This window comes from Drosophila innubila (genome assembly GCF_004354385.1).
Source record: "Drosophila innubila isolate TH190305 chromosome 3L unlocalized genomic scaffold, UK_Dinn_1.0 0_D_3L, whole genome shotgun sequence".
Classification (NCBI taxonomy): Eukaryota; Metazoa; Arthropoda; class Insecta; order Diptera; family Drosophilidae; genus Drosophila; species Drosophila innubila.
The window spans coordinates 8047892-8069808 of NW_022995376.1; the positions used below are offsets into that span (position 1 = coordinate 8047892).

The following is a 21917-nucleotide window of genomic DNA, read 5'->3' on the forward strand; positions in this document are numbered from 1 at the left end:
TCTGTGCCTTTCTAAACTGTATTTATGCTTAAAAGATTCAGGACACTGCTCACACTTATATGCCCGTTCGTCAGAATGAATCTCCATGTGCACCTTTAATACAAAGTTGGCGTTGAATGCCTTCGGACACTTGTCGCATTTGTAGGGACGCTCATTAGAATGAATCCGAAAGTGCCTTTTTAATGAACTTTTAACCTTAAAAACCTTCGGGCACTGATCGCATTTGAAGGGACGTTCTTCAAAATATCGTTCTTTTGGCACTTCATCCTCAGCCAGAATTTCATTTGATTCTTCAATCACAGTTTGATTTGATGCATCTTTGGTTGAGACTCCTTCACTGTTCCTTGAGTTAGCTTCATTCGTTACGTTTGTTATTGAGCATATTTTAAAGTTATCACCATCCTCAGTGTCATCCGGTTCTGGCTTGATGCAAACTTCTGCGAGACACGAATCGCCTGTAATAAGCTCCCCGATGTCGGGCTTCTGTTCACATTCGCTCAGGAGTTCCATAAAATACATTTGACTTTGCTCGCATCTAAGTTTGAATTCAAATGCTTTCTTGGCAGCCGAAATGCAAGGCCCACATATGTTTTGGGGCAACGAATCCATTTCCCTGATTATACAGTTGGTACAAGACTCCAGCATAGCTATAAGGAATGGCTCATTATGCGTGTGCTCTCGCTCGGCGAAGATATTCTCAAGTGTGGTGCAGTTCAACGTGCAAAAGCGACAAACTTCATCCATTTCGTATTTTATTTATTTATTTGTTTATTCCGATTTAGAGAAGGCAAAACAGATGTTTACATTTCCAACATGCATAAATATATCGATTGTAACTGCAATTGTACATGGGCGATAGGTATTGATAAGCACACCAACATAATTTATCGGTCGCGATGTGAATGCTGTGCTTATCGGTGCATCAGAACATATTTATCGGCACATCTGACACTTTTAAAGTTCAATGGCGGGAAAATATTTGTCCTTTTTTATTTTGTAAAAAGTGGCTGAAAATAACATTACATTACAAATAAATGAGCATGAATTTCTGGAATCTTAGACATATAAAATGATAGATTTTTCAGATATGTGTCGGAACATTTTAATCCCGGCTGAGCTAGTTTTAAGAATGAAAGATTTATCCAGATAAAGGCTTATTTTGAGGTAATTTATTTCAATATATTGACAAATATATATACATAAATTTTATTACTATGCCATGTCTACATCCTCAAGCTGCTTTGAGTTCCTACGTGAATTTGCAGAAGACTCCTGGCGAGCATGCTCGGCGCTGCGCACAAGGCATTCCTCATAGTTCCACTTGGGGAAGACACGTTTGTAGAGATACATGAATGCCGTATCGTAGGAACGCAGCTGGCCATCGAAATAGCACTTCATGTGTCCGTGCGTGCCCAGGGATTCCTTAATGTGACCCAGACGACCGCATTTGGTGCGTAGTTTCACCGGCTTAAAGTACTCGACGTCCTCCTTGTAGAAGAACATGTAGCGTATGGTGGCTGATTTGCGATTAATGCGCATTGGATGACCACTTAGCACCACACGCTTCAGCACAATGCGATCCGGATTGCAAGAGAGTAGACGACCACGGGCAACCAAGGCCAGCGTTGAATCCGGATTCACCTTAAAAGCGAGCACAGCGGCGGGTGGAAACTGTATGGGTGCATAGAAAGTGGCGCAAACAGTTTCATACGGCCGGAAGAACCTCTCGAACTTATGCTTATCCCCATTGGTGTGCTGGCTGTAAATGGGATTCACAACGAAGCGACGATAGCCACATTGCACAATCAGTTGCTCCTTGGACTTGAGTGGCACCTCAGAGTCTGGAATACGCTGCAGCACAACATTCATCACACACATCTGGTGCTCGTGTGGCAACATGCCATAAACAATCACATTATCGGTGAGCTGGCCGGATCTGAACGCACTCCAACGGCTGGCGGGCACATTGATGACATGCAGTGTGATGTATAAGCCAGGCTAGAATTTAAATTGATTCAATTACTTGTTGATTAGTCAGTTTATTTAATTCAAAACTCACCAATACACCCTCGAACTCCTTGGCCTCGGTGAGAATGCGTCGCTTGGTGCGATCAAAGTTCTTGAACTGATAGATGCGCGCATAATCGCTGGGCAGATTCTCTTTGGTGTCCCAGGGTGAGGTGCGGAACGATTCGAGGCCGCGATACTTCTGGAATCGCTCGTGGGCGGGCACATCTAGCGGTGTGTCGATCTCGTCGGGCCACAGCTGATCCGTGCGAGCTTGCTGCAGTTTCTGCATTGTTTCACGCTCCTCCTGGAAATCCATTTGTTGATCGTACTTTTCATCATTTAAGGCAGCTTCCGAGGAGACGGAAACACTGTCCAAATACTCTTCCGTTTCCGAGTCGCGTTTCTCGCACTCATCTTCAAAGGATTTATTATCACAGGACATAAAGTCCTCGTCATCCTCATTGCCACTCATATCGTCATCGTCATCATCCTCATCGTCGTCATCCTCCTGATCTTCCACTTCCTCCACATCGGGAATCCAGGCGGCCTGGTATTCACTGTAACCTTTTGGAACACGTTTTATTAGACGTATTTTCTTGGTTTCCTTTTGTGAAGCCTCGATTTCCTCTTCTGTTGGCCAGGTTTGCTCCGCATCCATGGGATCTGGTATATTCTCGCTCTGCAGCGAAGTTTGCTTCGCTGGATTACTTCGATCAAGCAAACGCACCTCAGCCGCCTCTCCCTCACGGCTCTTGTCCAGCTTGTAGGGATCAGGTGGCGCATCGACTTGACCCAGTTGATAGTCACCAAGGCCGGGTATGTGGACCAGTCCATTTACATTCAAGGACTGTCCACGCAGATAGCCAGTTATTTTCAGTGTTCCCAGCTCCCCATTCGGCACATATTCTACGAGGTCACCAAATAAATGTGGACGATTGCTAACATTGTGCAGGACACGCAACTTCTGTCCACCAATGCGTCGCATCACATTCAATCCTTCGGCAGCGCTATCCAACTGCATCACCTTCTCCTCTGGCAGCAGCTTGGAGATAAACTTCTGTGCCGCCTGCTTTGTGGCCGTGCGACGTTTGGGATTAATGGATTCCAGATCCATCAGTGCCACAACCGGAGTCGGTATGCCTTGTGCTGAAATCATGTTGAACACACGCTGTCCCCAACGATCAAAGATCTCGTCGTCCCCAAAGGCAGCCGAGGTCAGCATCAGTGTGGTGTCGCACACCTTCAGGTAATCCAGAGCAATCAGTTCATTGCCACGCCCCACGGGAGGCACAACAAAGGCGAAGCGCTGCTTGAAGCGCGGCAGATTCATGTAAACAATGCCGCTCGAGGATTTCTCCACAACGATCTCACTGTCGCAGCTCTCGAGAATGGCCAGCGCCGAGTTGGCATCGATCTGCTCGTGCATCGGCAGCAGACACACCAAAAAGGGAGCGGTGTTCTGTCCGCCCAGTTGACGCTTCTGCTGCAGAACTTCATCGCGTTTGTTTTTGCGCAGCTGATTCAGTTGATTGCGTCGCTGCTCCTTGCGCTGCTGCTGCTTGTGCTTGTGCGAGATGGCTTTTAGTCCGACTTTGCCTAAGTAAAACAATAAATAAACAATTTAAAAATGTTTCCATGCACTTGTTGAAACACAAACACACTCACCTTTAAGTGCATTGTCGATAGCTCCTTTGGAACGATGACGCCCGGTTTTGTGAGCCTTGTTTGTCTGTTTCAAAGGCCCAGGCCGATGAAACGCATTATCCGCCATAATTTGGCTAATTTATTGTCCTAGTTTAAAACAAAATATCAATATTTTCACACTGTGTTATTAAAACGAGGCGAGCACATGTTCCATCAACAATTATCGATAATAATGGCAGTCGATGACAAATTAAATCAAGTGTGGTCACACTCAACTTTAAGTGTTGCAAAATGCGACACATACTGGTATGAAAGGGAGCACAATGTGGCGCGCAAATTCAAATTTATACAAAAAGTTACCTGAGAGCAGCATATATAAAATAATAAACAATAATATGCAATCTTAAATAGTTAATTTGGTAAAAATAATTTTTTTCCTGTAAACCAGCTGAAAAATTCAAAGGCAAATAAAACACAGTAATTTGTTTTTAAACCACATTCAATGTAAATATGTATTTGTTGTTATGGTATATTTTTAATACATTACATATATGTCCGTATGCATGCAAGACTAGACAAGCAGCTTGCTTAAACATAACGCTGCTTATTTTATATATACGTAAGTTTACTTTTTAGTATATGATATAAGTATGCGTTGGTTTTCCGAATGCATCCGTAGTTGAATAGTAGTAGTAGTAAGTAACTGCATATAATTTGTATTGCATATAGAACATGCCAAAGTTTACATAGAGTTTTTAACTAACTTAATTGCATAGAGTATTTAATAGATACATTTTGGGTTTGTGTAAATAATTTAAAATAGTTTTAAGTAGTATTAAACATTTCTGTTTTTTTTTTTTTTATTTTGTTTAGGTGTGTGGGTTTTAAAACTTAACGGTAGGCATAACACTTAACGTTTCATAAAAAACAGAAGTCTCAATAAATTTACATAATTAAATAGTAGAAGTTTTGTTTTAATTTTTTTCAGTTAAGGTAAATTGAGTGATTGTTTCTCATTAATTGGGTTTGGTTCAATCTAGGTTGGTTGCTCCATGGCAATGCCTTTATATTTATATTTATATGCATGTATGTATGTATTGTTACATTCAATTTGTTGTTTATATTTCACATATTGTATGGCCACTAACAGCGCTATTATAATAGATACGAATTTCCACATCGCAATAGTCTCGACGACGTGTTGGACAAATCTCAATGTAGCATGATTTTGCTGCGCTTTCAGAATTTCCACCAAGAGTTCTCTTCTCATAGGGACTTTTACCGTTGTCCCTACCAAAAATAAAGTATGCACTTGTATATAGATATATATATATGTATGTATGTATATATGTATTCAATGTATATATTAATCAATATTTATGCTATCAAAACGGCCAAACAATGCACACAGCTTTTCCCCCCCACATTGCGAGCAATTTTGTAAAAAATTATACATTCCCAAAATGCGAGAGTATCCATGTACTTCCCGTTTCCCATTCCCAATCCCTTTTCCCTTCCCTTTCAAATTCCAATTTACATACAAAATGCTCTGACACGACGGTTAGGGCCTTAAAAAATTGTTGCCAACGCATGCTCTCTCTCAATAGCCAATATCCTTTTTGTTGTTGTCGTTATTGTTTTTGGTTTTGTTTTTGCTTTTGTAATATACTTTTTGTTGTACAAATTTGCGCTTTGTTTTGTGAGCTTCGTTTTGTTGGGTTTTTTTGTGCAAGTTTTCATTGTGCTGTGAGGCATAAACAAATTACATGTTCCTGCACTGAGCGCAAACAGATCGAGCCTTTGTATTGTCACGCACAAAATCATGCACATTGAATTTTCCATCATCGCCATGGTCGTAACCGCGACTCTTTAGCTGCCTGTGGAGAGAGAAGAGTTTATCATTAGTTTTCGAGTTTTAGAGTAAACCGGAATTGATTAAGAAAAGTAATTAAGTTCTCTCAAACTTAAAGTCCTTCTCATCTGTCGTGTGGCCGGCAAAGTTGTGTGGCAAACTCACCTGGCGACCGCTGTGAATGCCAGCTCCACATTGAGTCCCGTCTTCGCCGATGTCTCCATGAACGGCACATTGTGCTCACGTCCAAGGCGTTCGCCATCCTCGCGCTTCACCTGCCGCTCGCTGCTGCCGCAGTCGGCCTTGTTGCCTTTAGGCCAAGTGACGAGAGAGAGAGAGAGCGAGATGGAAGAGAGAGATACGTTTGAAAAGCGACAAAAGTTGCAAAGTTTTTCACTTTTAATTTAATTAAATGGCCAACAGCTGCTGCTGTTGCAACTGCAACTGCAACTGAAACTGCTGAGCTGGCTTTAATCAAATTTATTTGGCAGCCTTTTAACTCAATCTCACCTATTAAAACGATGACCACATCCTCCTGCGCGTACTCACGTATCTCGCCCAGCCAGGCGCGTATGTTGTCATAGGTGGTCTTATTGGTAACATCATAAAGCAGCAGCAATGCTATTATTGGACAGCAAATGATATGATGTAAAAAAAAAAGAATAAGGCACTCTAAATCGAATCACAGTCATTGGATCACTCACCATGGGCATCGCGATAATAGGCGTGCGTCACACTCCGGAAGCGCTCCTGTCCAGCGGTGTCCCAGATTTGCAATTTGACGCGCGTTCCATCGACGACGACAACTTTGTTCTGTGCGCCGTTGCAATTGAGTTATGTATGTGTTTGTTATGCAAAAAGAAATGTTGTTGCCAATGAAAACGCAATTGTTACACAAAATGCAATTAATTTACGAAATGTGCATGCCAAAGAGAGTGAGAGTGAACGTTGAATGTACGTATAAAAGACACCACGGGACGTATACTTTATTCATGTTACACAGGCACATTGCGTATACGCAGCGGTTGCCACGAACATGCAGACACACATCAAACACACTCGAAATACAGTAATACAATTACAGGTTAACATTCAGACTACAGACTACAGCAATTTTAATGATACAACTGATAAGGAAGAGCGCACGGTTTGGGCTACTCAGACAATCAGTCAATATAATAAATGTGTGTGTGTGTGTGCTTGGCAGCCATATTGACTTTATTTGACTGTATATGTGTGTTGTAAATTGGGCACAGACAAATAAAAAGCAAAAAGCTGTTAGAAAAACAAATTTCAAGCCAAGTAAACATAAAGTCAATGCACTGCGTCAAAACATAAGATGAAATTTACTAGGAATTTCATTTAAATTTTATATGTATTTGGTTGATGCTCTCATATTTGCCAAGGTTAAATTTATTATTCGTTAAATTTAAACAAAATATCTCTCATTTATTATTTATTTACTATTCCGTTAAGTCTAGGGTGTTTATGTTTAGCAAATTATGTTTATTTACTAAATAATTAATGCACTTTTTATGATTTAATGATATATTAACTTGAAATATGCTTTTATTGATTTCCAGCAAATAGTTGGCAATAAATTAATTAAAAATTCTCCACCTTCGCTTGATTTCAATAATTTATTTCCACAGAAATTCGCAATACCTTTGGTAGACATTAAATAAATTTGTACAGTGCTTTCAATTTTTGCCGTCAAGGCAACAAATTGAAATGAAATAAAAAGGACGATTTAACGGCGTACAAAATTTAAGGTCAGTCGGAAATCATTTAGGAGGCTTGTACGTAAACACAAAAAAAAGGAAAGAAAGAAGTATGTTAAGAAGTTGAAAAACCAAAAAAGGACGCACTTATCCACACAAAGAGCGGCAAAAAATGACTGAGAACAAAAGGATAAGAAGAACAAGATTTAGATACAGATAGAGAGATTGGTAGACTGGTACGCAGTTAATGGGAGACATGGCAAATACTTGTTGTATTATTGTTGTTTAATAAATTCATGTGCCATGTGAGCTCCCAGCAATTTCCACGATAATAAAGACTCTTGAAGCTGAAACAAAAACCCCAGAATAATAAGCATGATAAAAACAACACCAACAACGGCAAGTTAAATACGAGTAACAAGTGTACGCGAGCTTACACACACACATACACACACACAGTGTACACACACGCACAAACACATGCACAAAGAGACAGAACCATCAACAAGTCCTTTTCAAGTTCATATGCTTTTTAATAAATAGCCCCAAGGAGCTTAACCACAGCAATGCTGGCAACTCTGGGCAAGGGTGCTACCCTTATTCCCCTGCTCCCTACTCCCCACAGACGGAGAGCGAGAGGGGAACTGGTTGAACACGATTTAAGCAGGCGGAAAAATGTTTCAGTAAAGAGCAGAGCCACATCAACTGGGAGTCATGAAAACCGCAAAGCAAACAGACAAAGAGAAACACACGCACGCACAAATAAATTAATATACGACAGTTAGATACCCTGTATTAAACACAAACACCAAACACATAATAGAAAGATTTCAAATAACAAACACTTAATATTAAATAGATACATATGAATATTTTTATTACTGCAACACATCTGTTAACTTTAACAGCAACTGTAAAATAACATAGAAAGTTGAGAGTAGTTAACAGAAAATTGAAGTTCACATTTAATAATTGATAAACTATGTAGTTGACTTAACATTTAAACTCGCATCATATAACGTTTAACCTGACGAGATTAGCACAGGGTATAAACACACATAGCAAGAGATATGGGGATATAGAGTTGTTTGGCTTGGGAGTCGGTTTCAGGTTGAGGTTGAGGTTGTGGTTGAAGCAAAGTTAAGAACGCAGGATGGGGAACACAATAAGAACATGATAAACTCAGGCACACAAACACATAGAGAAGATGAATGAATAAGTTGATGTGTACGCAGGTGAAAATCGTATTCTTATAGCCTTGACAACTGTTGACAGGCAAGCAGATAACAGAGACGGAGGAGGGAGAGAGGAAAACAGAAATACACACAGATAGACAGACATATAACAATTAGTAACAACAACAACAGTAATATTAATAACAAGAAGAGAGACACAAATATAAAGAGAGAGAGAGAGAGAGAGTGAGAGACAGAAAAAACGCTTACCCTAAAATCAATGCCAACTGTGCTCAGGAAATAGCTGGGCACATAGCGACCATCGCGAAATCGAATCAACAGCGATGTTTTGCCCACTCCCGAATCGCCCAGCATTATAACCTGGCCAACAAACCACAAGCGACAGTTACAAGTGTGTAAATGAGTGAGTATGTGTGTGAGTTAATTAAGAAAATACATATCTATATAAATATATAAGTCTTAGCTTCCAGTAGACAAAATTTGTAAGGTGAACATAACAATTTATGTGATACGAGTATAATATGATATAAGGCTTCTATACTCGCATACTCAATGCATAGCTTATGAGAGGCACCCCCAAAGACCTTAACATGCCACTTGCTACTTGCCACATGATACTTGCCATCATTTGGCATGCATAACTCTTGTGGTTTCTTTTGAAATTCGTACGTCTTTTGGCATTTGGTTTCTGAAAGTTGAGCTAAATTAGATGCTATTCCGGTGTCAGGCAATTGAAGTAGAAATGTTATTTGAATTCGACGTGCTCGAATTGCAGCTGCAGCAGCAGTTGCATTATAAATCTGCCCTTGAGCTTTCATTAGGTACGCTGAATTTGTTTTTCAATAGCAAAATTTCCTAGAATTGCTCCCATTGACTTAAATCAGGGGAGATTTACATCTCAGAGTTGTAAGGGTCTTACAACACTTGAATGTGTGTTAAGTCGGCAAAACAGTTGTTAACTTTTAATTAAGCTTTTACTGTCAACTTATCATGTAACAAGAAATTAGCTCGCTCGAAAGCTTATTGCGTCAATGTAACTGTCCAATAGTTAGCTTTAACATATAAGTTACAGCTTACAATTTAACATAACTGTTACTCTACTTTATTGCTGTTAAAATAAATAAAATATGTTATAGGCTATTTCCACGACAGCACATTTGGCTCATCCGACGCCATTTTCATCATCCGGCCCGAATGTGGACTTCATTTCAGTACAAAATCCGGATGATGATGTTGGCTCATCCATAATGAATGAGCCGATATTTTGTCATTCGACCCCGTGAATTTTAGTATTTTTTTATCGAACACGCGATGTTTATCGATAAACTCTTAAAAAAAATAGCAATTATCACCTTAACCAGCTGTTTTCATCAATAAAATCGGTAGACATTAAATTTGCGCAAATTAAAATATCATAATAAATAATAAAATGTTGTTATTGTCTGCTTTTTGTAATTTGTGCACAGAAGCCGAACAGCTGCTTTGCTTTGAGTGTCTTAACAGTTTCACATTTGGTCGTGGAAAGCCAAAAATGAGCCACATCCAAATGTGACCAAATGAGCCAAATGTGAGTGGTCGTGGAAATAGCCTATTAGGCTGACAGTCTTTTATTGTGAATGTTAAATGTGTTTAACATAAATGTTACTGAATTTTGTACATAGTAAAAATGCTGTTAAGCTGACACTTTAAAATTACATGTTATTATGCTCTTAAGTCTCCTACTCCACATTATAAATGGTTTCATTAATTCTACACATCATAAATGACAAGGGATCAAGGTAAACAGACCTTAAATGTTTAACAACATCAGAGAGCTCATATATAGAGATAATTTCAAAGTCCTCACCTATTTAAATTTGTATTTACTACTTAATTAACAGCTGCTGAAAGATGCTAAACATTGTGAGGGTTGGCTAACAAGCCCAACCTACTATTAGACTGTTAATTTGTGAGCCTCAACAAATAGGGCAAGTTATTTGCATATTTCAAATTATCAAGCAGCCGCAAAAACTTTGCCATTCAATGGTATATTCTCAGTTGTTTTTATGTTTATATAGTATATATGAATAGCGTCTGGGAACTCATGCAAATGTTATTACTACCCAGGACTTTTGCTTGCTTGGCGATAACTAAGCGGGAAGCGCTTTAAAAAAACGAAATAAATTAAATATGCAGCAGTTTCGTCTACACATTGTCTAGGAGGATGTGTTAACTTTACGAAAATTACTTAATAGGAGTAATCTTAACAAAAACTTTGCAAATTTTAGTTTAGATGCAGAGCTATATCATCATCATAAAATGTTCTTAAATCTTAGTACAATAAGTTTAAAGAGTTCAGTTTAGATAAGATTAATATTTTAAAAGAAATATGTGCTCCTCGATTTTAAGTTTATTTCCTTCTGCATCAAAAAGTACTCTATACCATTGCTTAACTTATTTTTTAAGTGTATTTAAACTTCGGTCTTGCGCACCTCGATTTACATAACTTTTTTTTATTATTCATATTTATATATTTTTTTATGTCTGCAGCTGTGTGAATGGAAGTCAGAGCTGGGGCATTTGTCATAATTCAAGAGAATTGTGCCAATGAAAAGCATAAGGCACCAACTTGGCAGCCGGCTGGCCTCCATTTGTATTGTGGGTGTCGTTGTTTCGTCCTGTGGAAGGACACGTGCCAAGGGGAACTAAAATGCGTGCGGACAGAGAAATTAAAACTGTGGAGAACAAGGCAGAAATTCTTTTAAAGGAAGAGCCTTTAATTTCCTTTTGTCACTTTGCACTTTACTGAACTTTATGACTTTCTTTTTGAGCTGCTTATGCAAATCCCATTGTAATCAGGCATCAGGCAATGCCATAAAATGCTCCAAAGGAAGTAAATAGCATGGTGGAGTCGTAAAATCGTGTGGGAATCAGTCAAGAAATCGGAGAAGGAAAGCAGAGTGCCAAATAAAACGCATAATATATATAAATCAATTTGCGGCTCAGGTAAATGTTGAAAAAGATTTGGATTCTGGCAGCTTCTTCAGCGCCTTATAAATACTTATAAATTTGGGATTCGTCTTTTGTTGTCGCCTTTTTGTAATGCAAATTGATAAATTTCATATGGATTTGCATGAAAAGACGACAAATGTTGCAGGCTTCGATTCGATACGCAATTTTAAAGATGGAGGGGGTGTGATTTATGGTGTAAATGTGTTTAGTTGTGTGTGTTTGTGAGTCACCTTGCCCATGATATCAAAGTCCTCATCCTCCTCCTGACCTGGCGTGGAGGATATCATGCGTATGAGCGCACGTCCAGCGGATTTACAGAGCGTAGCGCCAGCACCATCATTGCCGGGTCCAACAGTTGAAGCAACAACTTCAGCAGAAGCTCTGCCACCGCCAGCAGTTGCTGCTCCGCCTCCTCCTCCTCCTCCACCTCCACCTCCTCCGCCCGTATCCAGAAGCGGCTGCTGCTCACAAGCTGCCGTGATGCGCATGCTGTTCAAAAATCTGCTGCTAAAACCATTTCCAATCGATGGCGACTGCTGTGATTGCTGCTGTGCCTGTGCTGAATGCTGCTGCAGATGATCGCGATAAATCTGCGATGGACTCATGTAATCCGAAAGCAACGGTTGCTGGGACAACGATTGCTGGCGTTGATGCACAATAACGCTGGGTCGTCGCTTTGGATAGCCATCATCATCGGAATCATCGGATGCAATGCCATTGATCTTGTCCAGCGTCTTGACTGGCAGCTGACCTGGTGTAATGTGCTGCCAGGTGGGCTTCACCAACGATTCCCGACGTGTTGGCGATGCATTGCTCACTGCAGTGACCAGCGATGGTTTCCTCGTTGTTCCAGTGCTACTCCCAGCAATCGAATCACTGCGATAACGTGTCTGCTGACGTCGCATCTTTGAGACTGTTCAGGAATTCGTCTGCTAAATTGGTTGAATTCAATTGGAAACACGTCGTGCCAAAGGAACGAAAAAATAATCAATAAACTAACTGTTACACATCATCAGCAGACAGAGTGATATCGACAGTCTCTGGACTCGAAAATCAACCCTCAACCCGCTACAAAACGAACTCCTGCTCAACTTGAACCCAACTCGCAACTCGGAGTCCGGATGAAAAGTTTGCTGAGGCAGCCGCATAAAGCAAAAGGCAAAGCGAAGCTAAAACTTTTGCCCCGCAAACTCATTAAAAATCATAAAACAAAAAACATACTGAAGACAAAATAAATGCTGTAATATTAACATAAACATTCCCATTGCCGAGAATTCACAGCACAGCAATCAGGCGAAAAATCTAGTACAGTTTATATTACTTTTCCATAGGCATGAACAACTTGTAGACAGTCTACCTTTAAAGCTCCATTACTTGTAATGAAAGAAATGAAAGAAGTAAGCAAAATTCCCTTCATTACAGTTTGCCCTTTTTTTTGTTTATTTATAGTCCGTGTTTTAGGCTAACTGCTAAAAGCTTCGATTACAATTATAAAGATTTAAGCGCTTATGTAAAGCAGATTTTATACGCCTAAATGTAGGAAATAAAACAAGTGTTTTATGTTTAAAGTTATTTGTGAAAATCTTCATTACAACTTCACTTACAGAAACAACATAAGTAATCACTTAATTATTGCGACACTTGCTACTAACATTCTTTATCTTCTTCTCTCTCACACACTCGCTTTTTTTCGTCCTCTCTGTTCAGTTATATTTACTGTATATTTACTTATTTTCTTTCAAGTCTGAGACGTCAACCTTAACTAGTATCATATCACTAGCAGAGATATTTACATTGTAATATAGATGTAAATTTCATTCATTAGCCCGCCAGTTATAATTTACTTTGGCCAGTTGAGAAACAAATTAAAATTCAAAATTTCTCAACATCATCAGATGGAACTTTTCAGAACTGAGACCCCAAAACGCACAGGTGCAAATTGAATGTAATTGCCTTGCCAACGACAGAGACCCAAATGGAAACCGAAACCGACCCACAAAATTTCTCCTCAGGGCCAAAAATGGCTGACATTGTCATTGACAACGCACACACAGACACACACACACACACACCTAAACACAAGCAGCATGTGGCGCAGGACGGGGGGTTTCCCCCCCAGTAGCCAGAGAGTAGAGATTGCGGGTCTGGTTCGTGACCACGTCGCTAAATCAACAGTTGGCAAGCGTTTATTTACCACAAAGCCAAACAGCAAACACACACGTATCACAAAGCAACATTTGGTTAATGATGAAGAGCTGAAAAGGATTCAACAACGCGTGGGAAGCCAACCAACCCGACCACGTGATTATCATTGGACATTAGCTATTAATGTGCCAAAAGCAGTTCCGAAATTTCACAAACAAAACGATTTTGGAGGGCAATGCAAATGTTGCATACTTTGGTTGCGTTGTGATTTCTCATGCATTTCACAAAAGTTTCAGTACCGAAAAAAAAGAAACACAAAAAAAAACAGAAGGGGACTCTTAACTATGATCAAAATGACGTTTCTTATGAAAATCGGTGTAGTTTTGACAAAGGTTTGATAAATCGAAGACAAGATCCAGACGAAATAAATTTGTAACAAATTTAATTCAATTAGAATGCAGAATGATTTAAGAGGATAAATTATGATCAAAATGATATTCCGCATGAAAATCGGTTAAGATTTTGCAAAGTTATGAGAGATTGAAGTTTTTGAAAAAGTCTTAAGGGGTAGGTATGGAAAAATATGACAGTGATGACCAAAAAATCGAATTTTCTAAGTAATTAAAATTTTGATGCAGAATCAATATATAGGCCAAATAATGATTAAAATGGTATTCCGCATTAAAATCGGTTAAGTTTTGCCAAAGTTATGGCCGATTGAAGTTTTTAATAAAGTGTCAAGGGGTAGGTATGGAAAAATATGACAGTGATGACCAAAAAATCGAATTTTCTAAATAATTAAAATTTTGATGCAGAATCAATATATAGGCCAAATAATGATTAAAATGGTATTCCGCATTAAAATCGGTTAAGTTTTGGCAAAGTTATGAGAGATTGAAGTTTTTGAAAAAGTCTTAAGGGGTAGGTATGGAAAAATATGACAGTGATGACCAATAAATCGAATTTTCTAAGTAACTAAAATTTTGATGCAGAATTAATATATAGGCCAAATAATGATTAAAATGGTATTCCGCTTGATAATCGGTTAAGTTTTAACAAAGTTATGAGAGTTTGAAGTTATTGAAAAAGTCTTAAGGGGTAGGTATAGAAAAATATGACAGTGATGACCAAAAAATCGAATTTTCTAAATAATTAAAATTTTGATGCAGAATCAATATATAGGCCAAATAATGATTAAAATGGTATGCCGCATGAAAATCTGTTATGTTTTGCCAAAGTTATGAGAGTGTGAAGTTTTTGAAAAAGTCTTAAGGGGTAGGTATGGAAAAATATGACAGTGATGACCAAAAAATCGAATTTTCTAAATAATTAAAATTTTGATGCAGAATCAATATATAGGCCAAATAATGATTAAAATGGTATTCCGCATGAAAATCGGTTAAGTTTTGGCAAAGTTATGAGAGTTTGAAGTTTTTGAAAAAGTCTTAAGGGGTAGGTATGGAAAAATATGACAGTGATGAGCAAAAAATCGAATTTTCTAAATAATTAAAATTTTGATGCAGAATCAATATATAGGCCAAATAATGATTAAAATGGTATTCCGCATTAAAATCGGTTAAGTTTTGGCAAAGCTATGAGAGTTTGAAGTTTTTGAAAAAGTCTTAAGGGGTAGGTATGGAAAAATATGACAGTGATGAGCAAAAAATCGAATTTTCTAAGTAACTAAAATTTTGATGCAGAATCAATATATAGGCCAAACAATGATTAAAATGGTATTCCGCATTAAAATCGGTTAAGTTTTGGCAAAGTTATGAGAGTTTGAAGTTGGTTTGACTCGAAATCCAAAACTTAGCAAAGTTTTCACTTCAATTAATTATTTTAATTAAAAACCAGAGGTACGAAAATACAGTTTCATACCATTTGTCTTCTAAATAGAATATCTAAAGCCGATTCAAAGTAAATTTTAAATTTCTGCTCTAACTTCGCCTGTATATCACAAGCACCAATTAAAAAGCCAAATAAAATTCTAATACAGAATAATATCGACATCTACATCTGTTTACTTTTTATACACAATTTTTTTGGGTGTCTGTCTGGAAGAAAATGTGATTTGCAGTCAAAACAAGCAAACAAGTTGAAAATGTCAATACTCGACTGATGCCTGGTATGCATTGAATTTGCACAAATTGCCGAGGTCAACTCTTTCACAAAGCCAATGCTGAAAGGCAAAAATCAGAGACAGGTGCAGGTGAAATAACTCGGCCTTGTCACGTCTTCTGCATCCTGGCAAGAGCAAAAGCATTTACCTTTTTGCCAAGACGCACACTAAAAACGCTTTATAAAGCAATTCGATTCCAGGCAACCAAGCGCAACTTGCGTCCTGTCTGCAGCTGTCTGGACCTGTCTGGGTAATTGTATTGAAGTTAAATCCAACTGTCCGACTGCTCCTTAAATGGAGTTCATCGCACGTGCCCAACCTTGATTACGGAGTCTATTTAAAGAGAGACAATGTATCCCTACAGTTAAGTAAAATGAGAAGAATAAAAGGTATGCAACGACAGTGAGGTCTAATTTGTAAACTGATAGCACTTGAATCCCCTTAAAGTGTAAAGGACACTTTATTAAAACAAAAAGTATGCATTACACAATTAGGACAACAAAGACCTAAGAACTTGTTGAAGCAGTTTGTGTGCTTTTAAGCAAAGTCATTCATTAGACTGCATTCATTACAGTTTTAGTCTTCTCAGTTTTATTAAATTTGTTTGCAATTAAGAACTCAATTTTATTTATAATTGAATTTAAATTTATAATTTTATTAAATTTTTCTCATTTGAATTTAAAGTAAGAGCTGGAATTAATTTATTATTAAAAATGTTCAAAGTTTATTATTATAATTTGTTTAAAACGTATTTGATTTTATTTTTAACATTTTATTAGTCATTATAGTTTACTAAACTTTCTCAAGCATAAATTTATCTTTGTATATTTCACTTTCTAATTTGAAATGTAATATGTCCCAAAATTTATAAAACATCAAATGTAAATTGTGAAATTTACATTTGACCCACAGCATGTATCCTTTTCTTTATGTATTTCATCCTTTTTCTCTAATAAATTTCTGACCTTCGTTGAATGATTCAACCCCTAGGGAAACCTTTCAATGTTAGTTTTCAGTAGAAGAAGTAATATAATCAAGCTAACATTGTCAATCATAATGCTGATAACAAAAGTTTTTAATTGGGTTGTCCTCGCAGCAATTTCCACGGAAAAGAACTGTGTCAAGTGAAAAGTTGTCAAGTGAATTTCGCGAGATGCTTCAATGAATCAAACGACATTTTGGAAGACGAATTGCTTTGCGTAATTACATCAATATAAAGCCTAAAAATAAATGGACCCTCTGATCACGGCCTGTTGCACACACGTTATTGTAAAGCCCACGCAAAAGGCGGTTCAGCTGTTGCCAACAAACACGCACGTCAATGTTACAAATACACCTTTGAAAAGGGCCACAATGTTGTGGGAGGGAAATACATACACACAAATGCACACACACACACACTGAGATACATTCAATCATGCGCTCAATCACGCAGCTAAAACGAAGGCAAAGTGAGCAGACAAGAGCCGCAGCTACCAGACAATGGCTTCCTGATTGCATGGACAGCTTTAAGGAAATGAAGAGCGCAAACACCCACACACACACATGAGCACGACAATGCCAAGTAAGTATGTGTTTGTGTGTGTGTGTTTATGCGTAGGCGTTGTTGTGATTTTAAGAGGAAACTGGGAAACTGGACAATCGACAGCTTTACGTTGATGTGCGGCAGCCGTAAAACATTTTATGGCATTTGTAATGAAAGCCACTCAGCAGGCTCGCCAATGCTCAACAGCAGGGGACAGCAGAGGACCGAAGTGGAAAGGACAACCCCTAAAGATTTGTGTTAGTAATCGGCTTAAATTGCATTTCCAGCAAAAGTTCCCATGGAGGCATCTAAATCCTCGACACTGTTCGGCTCAGATTTCGCTTGCATGTATTTATAAAGAATGATTTTTAATTGCATAAAATGCAACAAGCAAACCTTGAACCTGAGCTGGACAGCTTAAGAATCAAAGTGCAAGCGCGTGCATGTTCTTATAAAGAACTTGACCTTCGGCTATTGAATGCACTTCAAATATCAACTGATGCGCATATCAACATCGTCTGACAGTATAATTAATGCGCATTGGAGTAAGACAAATGACAATGAGAACAACACCATTTAACGGGATTTAAAAAAATTGCCCCCAACAATTATAGAATATATTTTGGATATCATAAATATAAGTTAAATAATAATAACTGCCCAGAATAACAAAACATAAATTCTGTTTAGCCAACAAAAAGAAGCTTTACCTAAAAAACAATAATAGTTATTATAAAGTTTTAAGAATCTTCTGAAAGCAAACCTATCAGAAAATCTAAAAAAAGAAAGCATACTTTTATGGGAATTTCAATTTGTTCACAAAGACAAAATTTCGCGACAAATCTAATGACAACAATTCAATGGAATTTATACTCGATATAAGCTCAAACACAAATATTCAAATTTCAAGGAATTTTCTGTGAGCACAGCGTAAATCGTGTTAATTACTTCAATTTCACAGAAAATATCCTATAACATTTCCTATAAACGTTCAATCAAATTGAAAATAAACGAAATATGCTTTGAATTTTAAGAATTTCAAGCATTATTTCTTTTAAATTTATTTGTTTTTAATTATTGTAGGTACTTTCAATAAATGCAACGCATCCGATAAATCACCATAATAAGCCTGCCGAGTATTTATAATTTTTACGTGTTTCTACAGAAATTAATTAATAAAAAATCAATTTTTATTAGTTGTCCAACGTAAATTGTTTTCGTTTATTTTTAAACTCTTGCACAGGGTCTGCTCCAGTTACCCAGACATCACAACATACACACACACACACCCACACACACAGAGAGTTGAGGGCAAAGGGAAGCCACCAAAAATAGCTGAAAAATGTTGTAAAGTTGCACAGATGCTGTGCGCTTGACGCGACGCGCTCAAAAGTATGCAACAGAAAACTTGCAACATCTAATGAGTGTGCGACTGTGTGTGTAAGCGCACTTGGAATGTGTGTGTGTTTAAAAAAACATTGACATAAAAGAGTTCAAAACATTCGCTTTCACTTTACATTTATCAACGAAAATTTATTTAAAACTGTGCACAAAAAACTGTATGGAAATTGAAACTTTGAGAGCGCGAACCGAATGCTAATCGAAGCGTCAAGAGCAGCGCACAAAACTAAACTGAGCACGCAGCGAGAAGCATCTGGAGCAGCAGCCGCAGCATCCAGCTTTAAGTCCTTTATTCCGTCCACGAGGCAAGTTCGTGCAACTTCGGCTTTTGGCTTTGGCAGCAGCAGCCCTGGCCTAGAAATACTGTTAGCCAATGTCGAACAAGCGCCGAAGTTAATTCCTAACGGACAACGAAGTGAGTGCGAAGGGGAGGTCAGGCAAAGGGAAGAAAGAGAGGCGGAATCGACGAATGTTAAGCAGGTGGCAGGTTGAATTCAATGGCAAATATAACTGTTGCACTTGAACTTCATTGCCTTAACGAGCATTGTTGTCTGCCTCGTGTACACTCGTTCGTTGTGGCAGCTGCGAGCTCGCTAAGCTGTGAAAGTGAAAGCCGGCAACAGGTAGTGGGCCAAGGGAGCACAACGAATTCATTGCCTACTTTCAGGGGCATTCGATTTTTTATGTTAAATAGTTTTATGTGAGTTTTGTTAATAATTGCACCAATAATTATAAATTAAGTAGTTTGTTGATATTTATAAAAGTTAATTGGTAATAATAAAAGTATAATCAAAAATACAATTTTTAACTGCAACAATAATACAAAAATATAAAATAAATATGATTTAAGTAAATGAAGAAAATCATTAGTACTGGTAATAATAAAGGTAAATCACAAGTTCAAGAGATAAAATTCAAATGATTGCAAAAATCATAATAAAATGCAATCACTGTGGGAAATCGAGCAACATGGCCGATAAGTAATAATAAATTTTATCATCCTAATCACAATTTTGCGATATTTTCGCTCATCACTGATGCGTAACGTGAGACACACACAGAACAGCGACCTCAACTTAAAGCCGACGCGGTTATTTTTATGGCATAAAAGCAACAACAACAACAACAGAAACAGAAACAATAACAGTGACAACAAAAATAACAAGAACAGTGACAAAATCAATGCCAATGCGCTGTGGAGATTTGTGTGTGTGATAAAAATAGACAACATAAAGTAAACGAAATCGCGGCAAGCGATTACAGACAACACAACAATATGTTGCCTATTTGGTGTGTCACTCAATTACAGTTAGACACGCACAGAAACGCACACACAAACGTATAGGTGTTCAGTTGTACGCATAGCAAAGCCACAATATGGGATTATGATTATATATGTACATATGTCTAAGGAGACGCCAGTTTTGTTGGGTTTTCTTGTAAGCATGCGGGAAACAAAGAAGTTTCTCTCATCCACTTACCGTCAGAGCAATTCCAACGGTGGCCGAGAAGGATCCCAAGCGAAACTCGCCCGTATTGTATTTAACCAGAAAGGAGGTTTTGCCCACACCCGAATCGCCCAGCAGGATCGTCTTATGATTGATGGTATCATCGAAGGGCTGCAGTTGGGCTGCTGTTGGCGGTGCCTGATGCATGTTCACCTCATCGTATCGATAGGAGCGCCAGCCATCATCGTAGTCATCCTCCATTCCATAGTCCGCATTCCCATAGGCATAAAGTTGCATTGCCTCGCGAGAAGGACGATATCCCGGATATCCGCTGGCAGTGCGCTGTACTGGCGCCATGATGGCATCGTCATGGTAGTGCTGGCTGCTCGTTAAACTCTGTTGACTGCTGCTGTTGTTGTGATTGATATTGGGATGATGATGATGATGATGCTGGTGGTGTTGTTGTTGTTGCTGATGTTGTGAAATGGGCGCTGCGGGTGGATTGTAACAGCCATCGCCGAAGGGACGACGACGCAGCTCCTCGATGCGTGCTTTTGTCGTTTCCGCATCCTCGAAGACATCGTCGCTCATGCTGCTGGCATCGTCGTGAGTTGCTGTCGTTGTTGTTGTCGCCATTTCTTATTGTTTTGGTTTGTGTCTTCGCTAAGCGTAGCAAAGCTGAGCTGAGCTTTATTTAGTGTGTGCTTTTAGGCGCTCTCGTGCGCAATCTCTTTCAATTGTGCTTTCTCTCGCTCTATTTATGACTTTGACATTTGGCTGTCCGGTTAATGGCACGTTTTCTGAATGAATTTGATTTTGGTCTTTTCGAAGAGGGGGCGGTGGTGGTGTAATGGCGGTTTGACTTTTTATATTTATATGTATATTTCCCCTAAACTTAATATCCGAAATAAGCTTATCTATATTGTATTTCCCTAAACGTATGTTCGTTAGTTCTTTATAAATTGAACTTTGCTTTTGGTATATTTTTTTTCTTTTTGGTGTTTGGTTGTTTGGTGTTTTGTTTAAAGCCACTAAATAATTGTTATGTATAAATTGTAACTAGCTAAACATATTGACTAATATTATTTATGGGTTATCCGCTAATTGGTGCTGTTTCTTTTCACTATGTTCCGTTCGATTAATATTAAGTAATGTTTTTTTTTTTTGCAAACTGCACTTTGCTTGGTGTTTTGGTTAAAGCTTTAGGTTGTTTTGGTATTTGGTTATTTTGTCTATTTATCTATGTCTTTTATTTATAACCCTGCTTCAGCGAAAATATTGCGTTTGATTCTTGGCGTTTGTTTTTGTTGTTGTTGTTGGTATTTCACTATCACAGCATAAATAAAGAAAAAGTTGCCAATAGCGCCGCGGTTGTCGCCTGCGTCACACTAATTAGGCAGGCATGTTGAGGTTGAGGCTGAGCCCCCGACCGCACTTCCACAACCACTTCATCCGATGCTGACGTCTTCATTTCTCTTTGTTATCTATGAATCTCAATAACAGCATCCTGCGCCCGAGCGCCGCTGCTACTGCCATTCATCGACCCAATCTATGACGACAAAACAGACCCAATTGACAAGGGCAACAACAACAACGTATTACTATGGGCTTCCACAGCTCGACATCCTTTGGGGTCATTGCGAATATGTGTGTGCGTCTGTGTGTGAGTGTGCTTGAGTGTATGTGTGTCGTAGCGGCCTGTGTTCACATTTTCGATTTCATAGATTTTATTCGTTTTCAGCACTTAACGCTATGTTTAAATCATTTCCGGCGCTAGATCCTGTACACGTTTTCTTTGAAAATGTCCTTCTATGAAATGTCCTTGTTGTTAACTATTAATTTATTTGTAATCATTTTGCACACTC

At 38.4% G+C, this 21917-nt stretch overlaps 2 protein-coding genes across 4 annotated transcripts; both read right to left on the minus strand.

The window, feature by feature from the left end:
• Nucleotides 1–1147: 1147 nt before the first annotated feature.
• On the minus strand, nucleotides 1148–3880 carry LOC117787929 (pre-rRNA-processing protein TSR1 homolog). The gene is made up of 3 exons (XM_034626568.1): nucleotides 3676–3880; nucleotides 2060–3606; nucleotides 1148–1998 (listed from the first exon to the last, which is right to left on the minus strand). The coding sequence occupies exons 1-3, from the start codon at nucleotides 3779–3781 to the stop codon at nucleotides 1213–1215; spliced, it is 2439 nt and encodes an 812-aa protein (XP_034482459.1). The 5' UTR covers nucleotides 3782–3880; the 3' UTR covers nucleotides 1148–1212.
• A 255-nt stretch (nucleotides 3881–4135) lies between these two features.
• Nucleotides 4136–21859, minus strand: LOC117788197 (ras-related protein Rab-26). 3 transcript variants are annotated; one of them, XM_034626874.1, is made up of 7 exons: nucleotides 11848–12334; nucleotides 11645–11793; nucleotides 8673–8783; nucleotides 6211–6319; nucleotides 6017–6127; nucleotides 5672–5816; nucleotides 4136–5531 (listed from the first exon to the last, which is right to left on the minus strand). In XM_034626874.1, the coding sequence occupies exons 1-7, from the start codon at nucleotides 12317–12319 to the stop codon at nucleotides 5417–5419; spliced, it is 1212 nt and encodes a 403-aa protein (XP_034482765.1). In that variant the 5' UTR covers nucleotides 12320–12334; the 3' UTR covers nucleotides 4136–5416. The 3 variants fall into 3 exon arrangements, with proteins under 3 accessions (XP_034482765.1, XP_034482767.1, XP_034482766.1); XM_034626876.1 differs by lacking the exon at nucleotides 8673–8783; XM_034626875.1 differs by lacking the exons at nucleotides 8673–8783; nucleotides 11645–11793; nucleotides 11848–12334 and adding an exon at nucleotides 20086–21859.
• Between the last annotated feature and the right edge of the window lie 58 nt (nucleotides 21860–21917).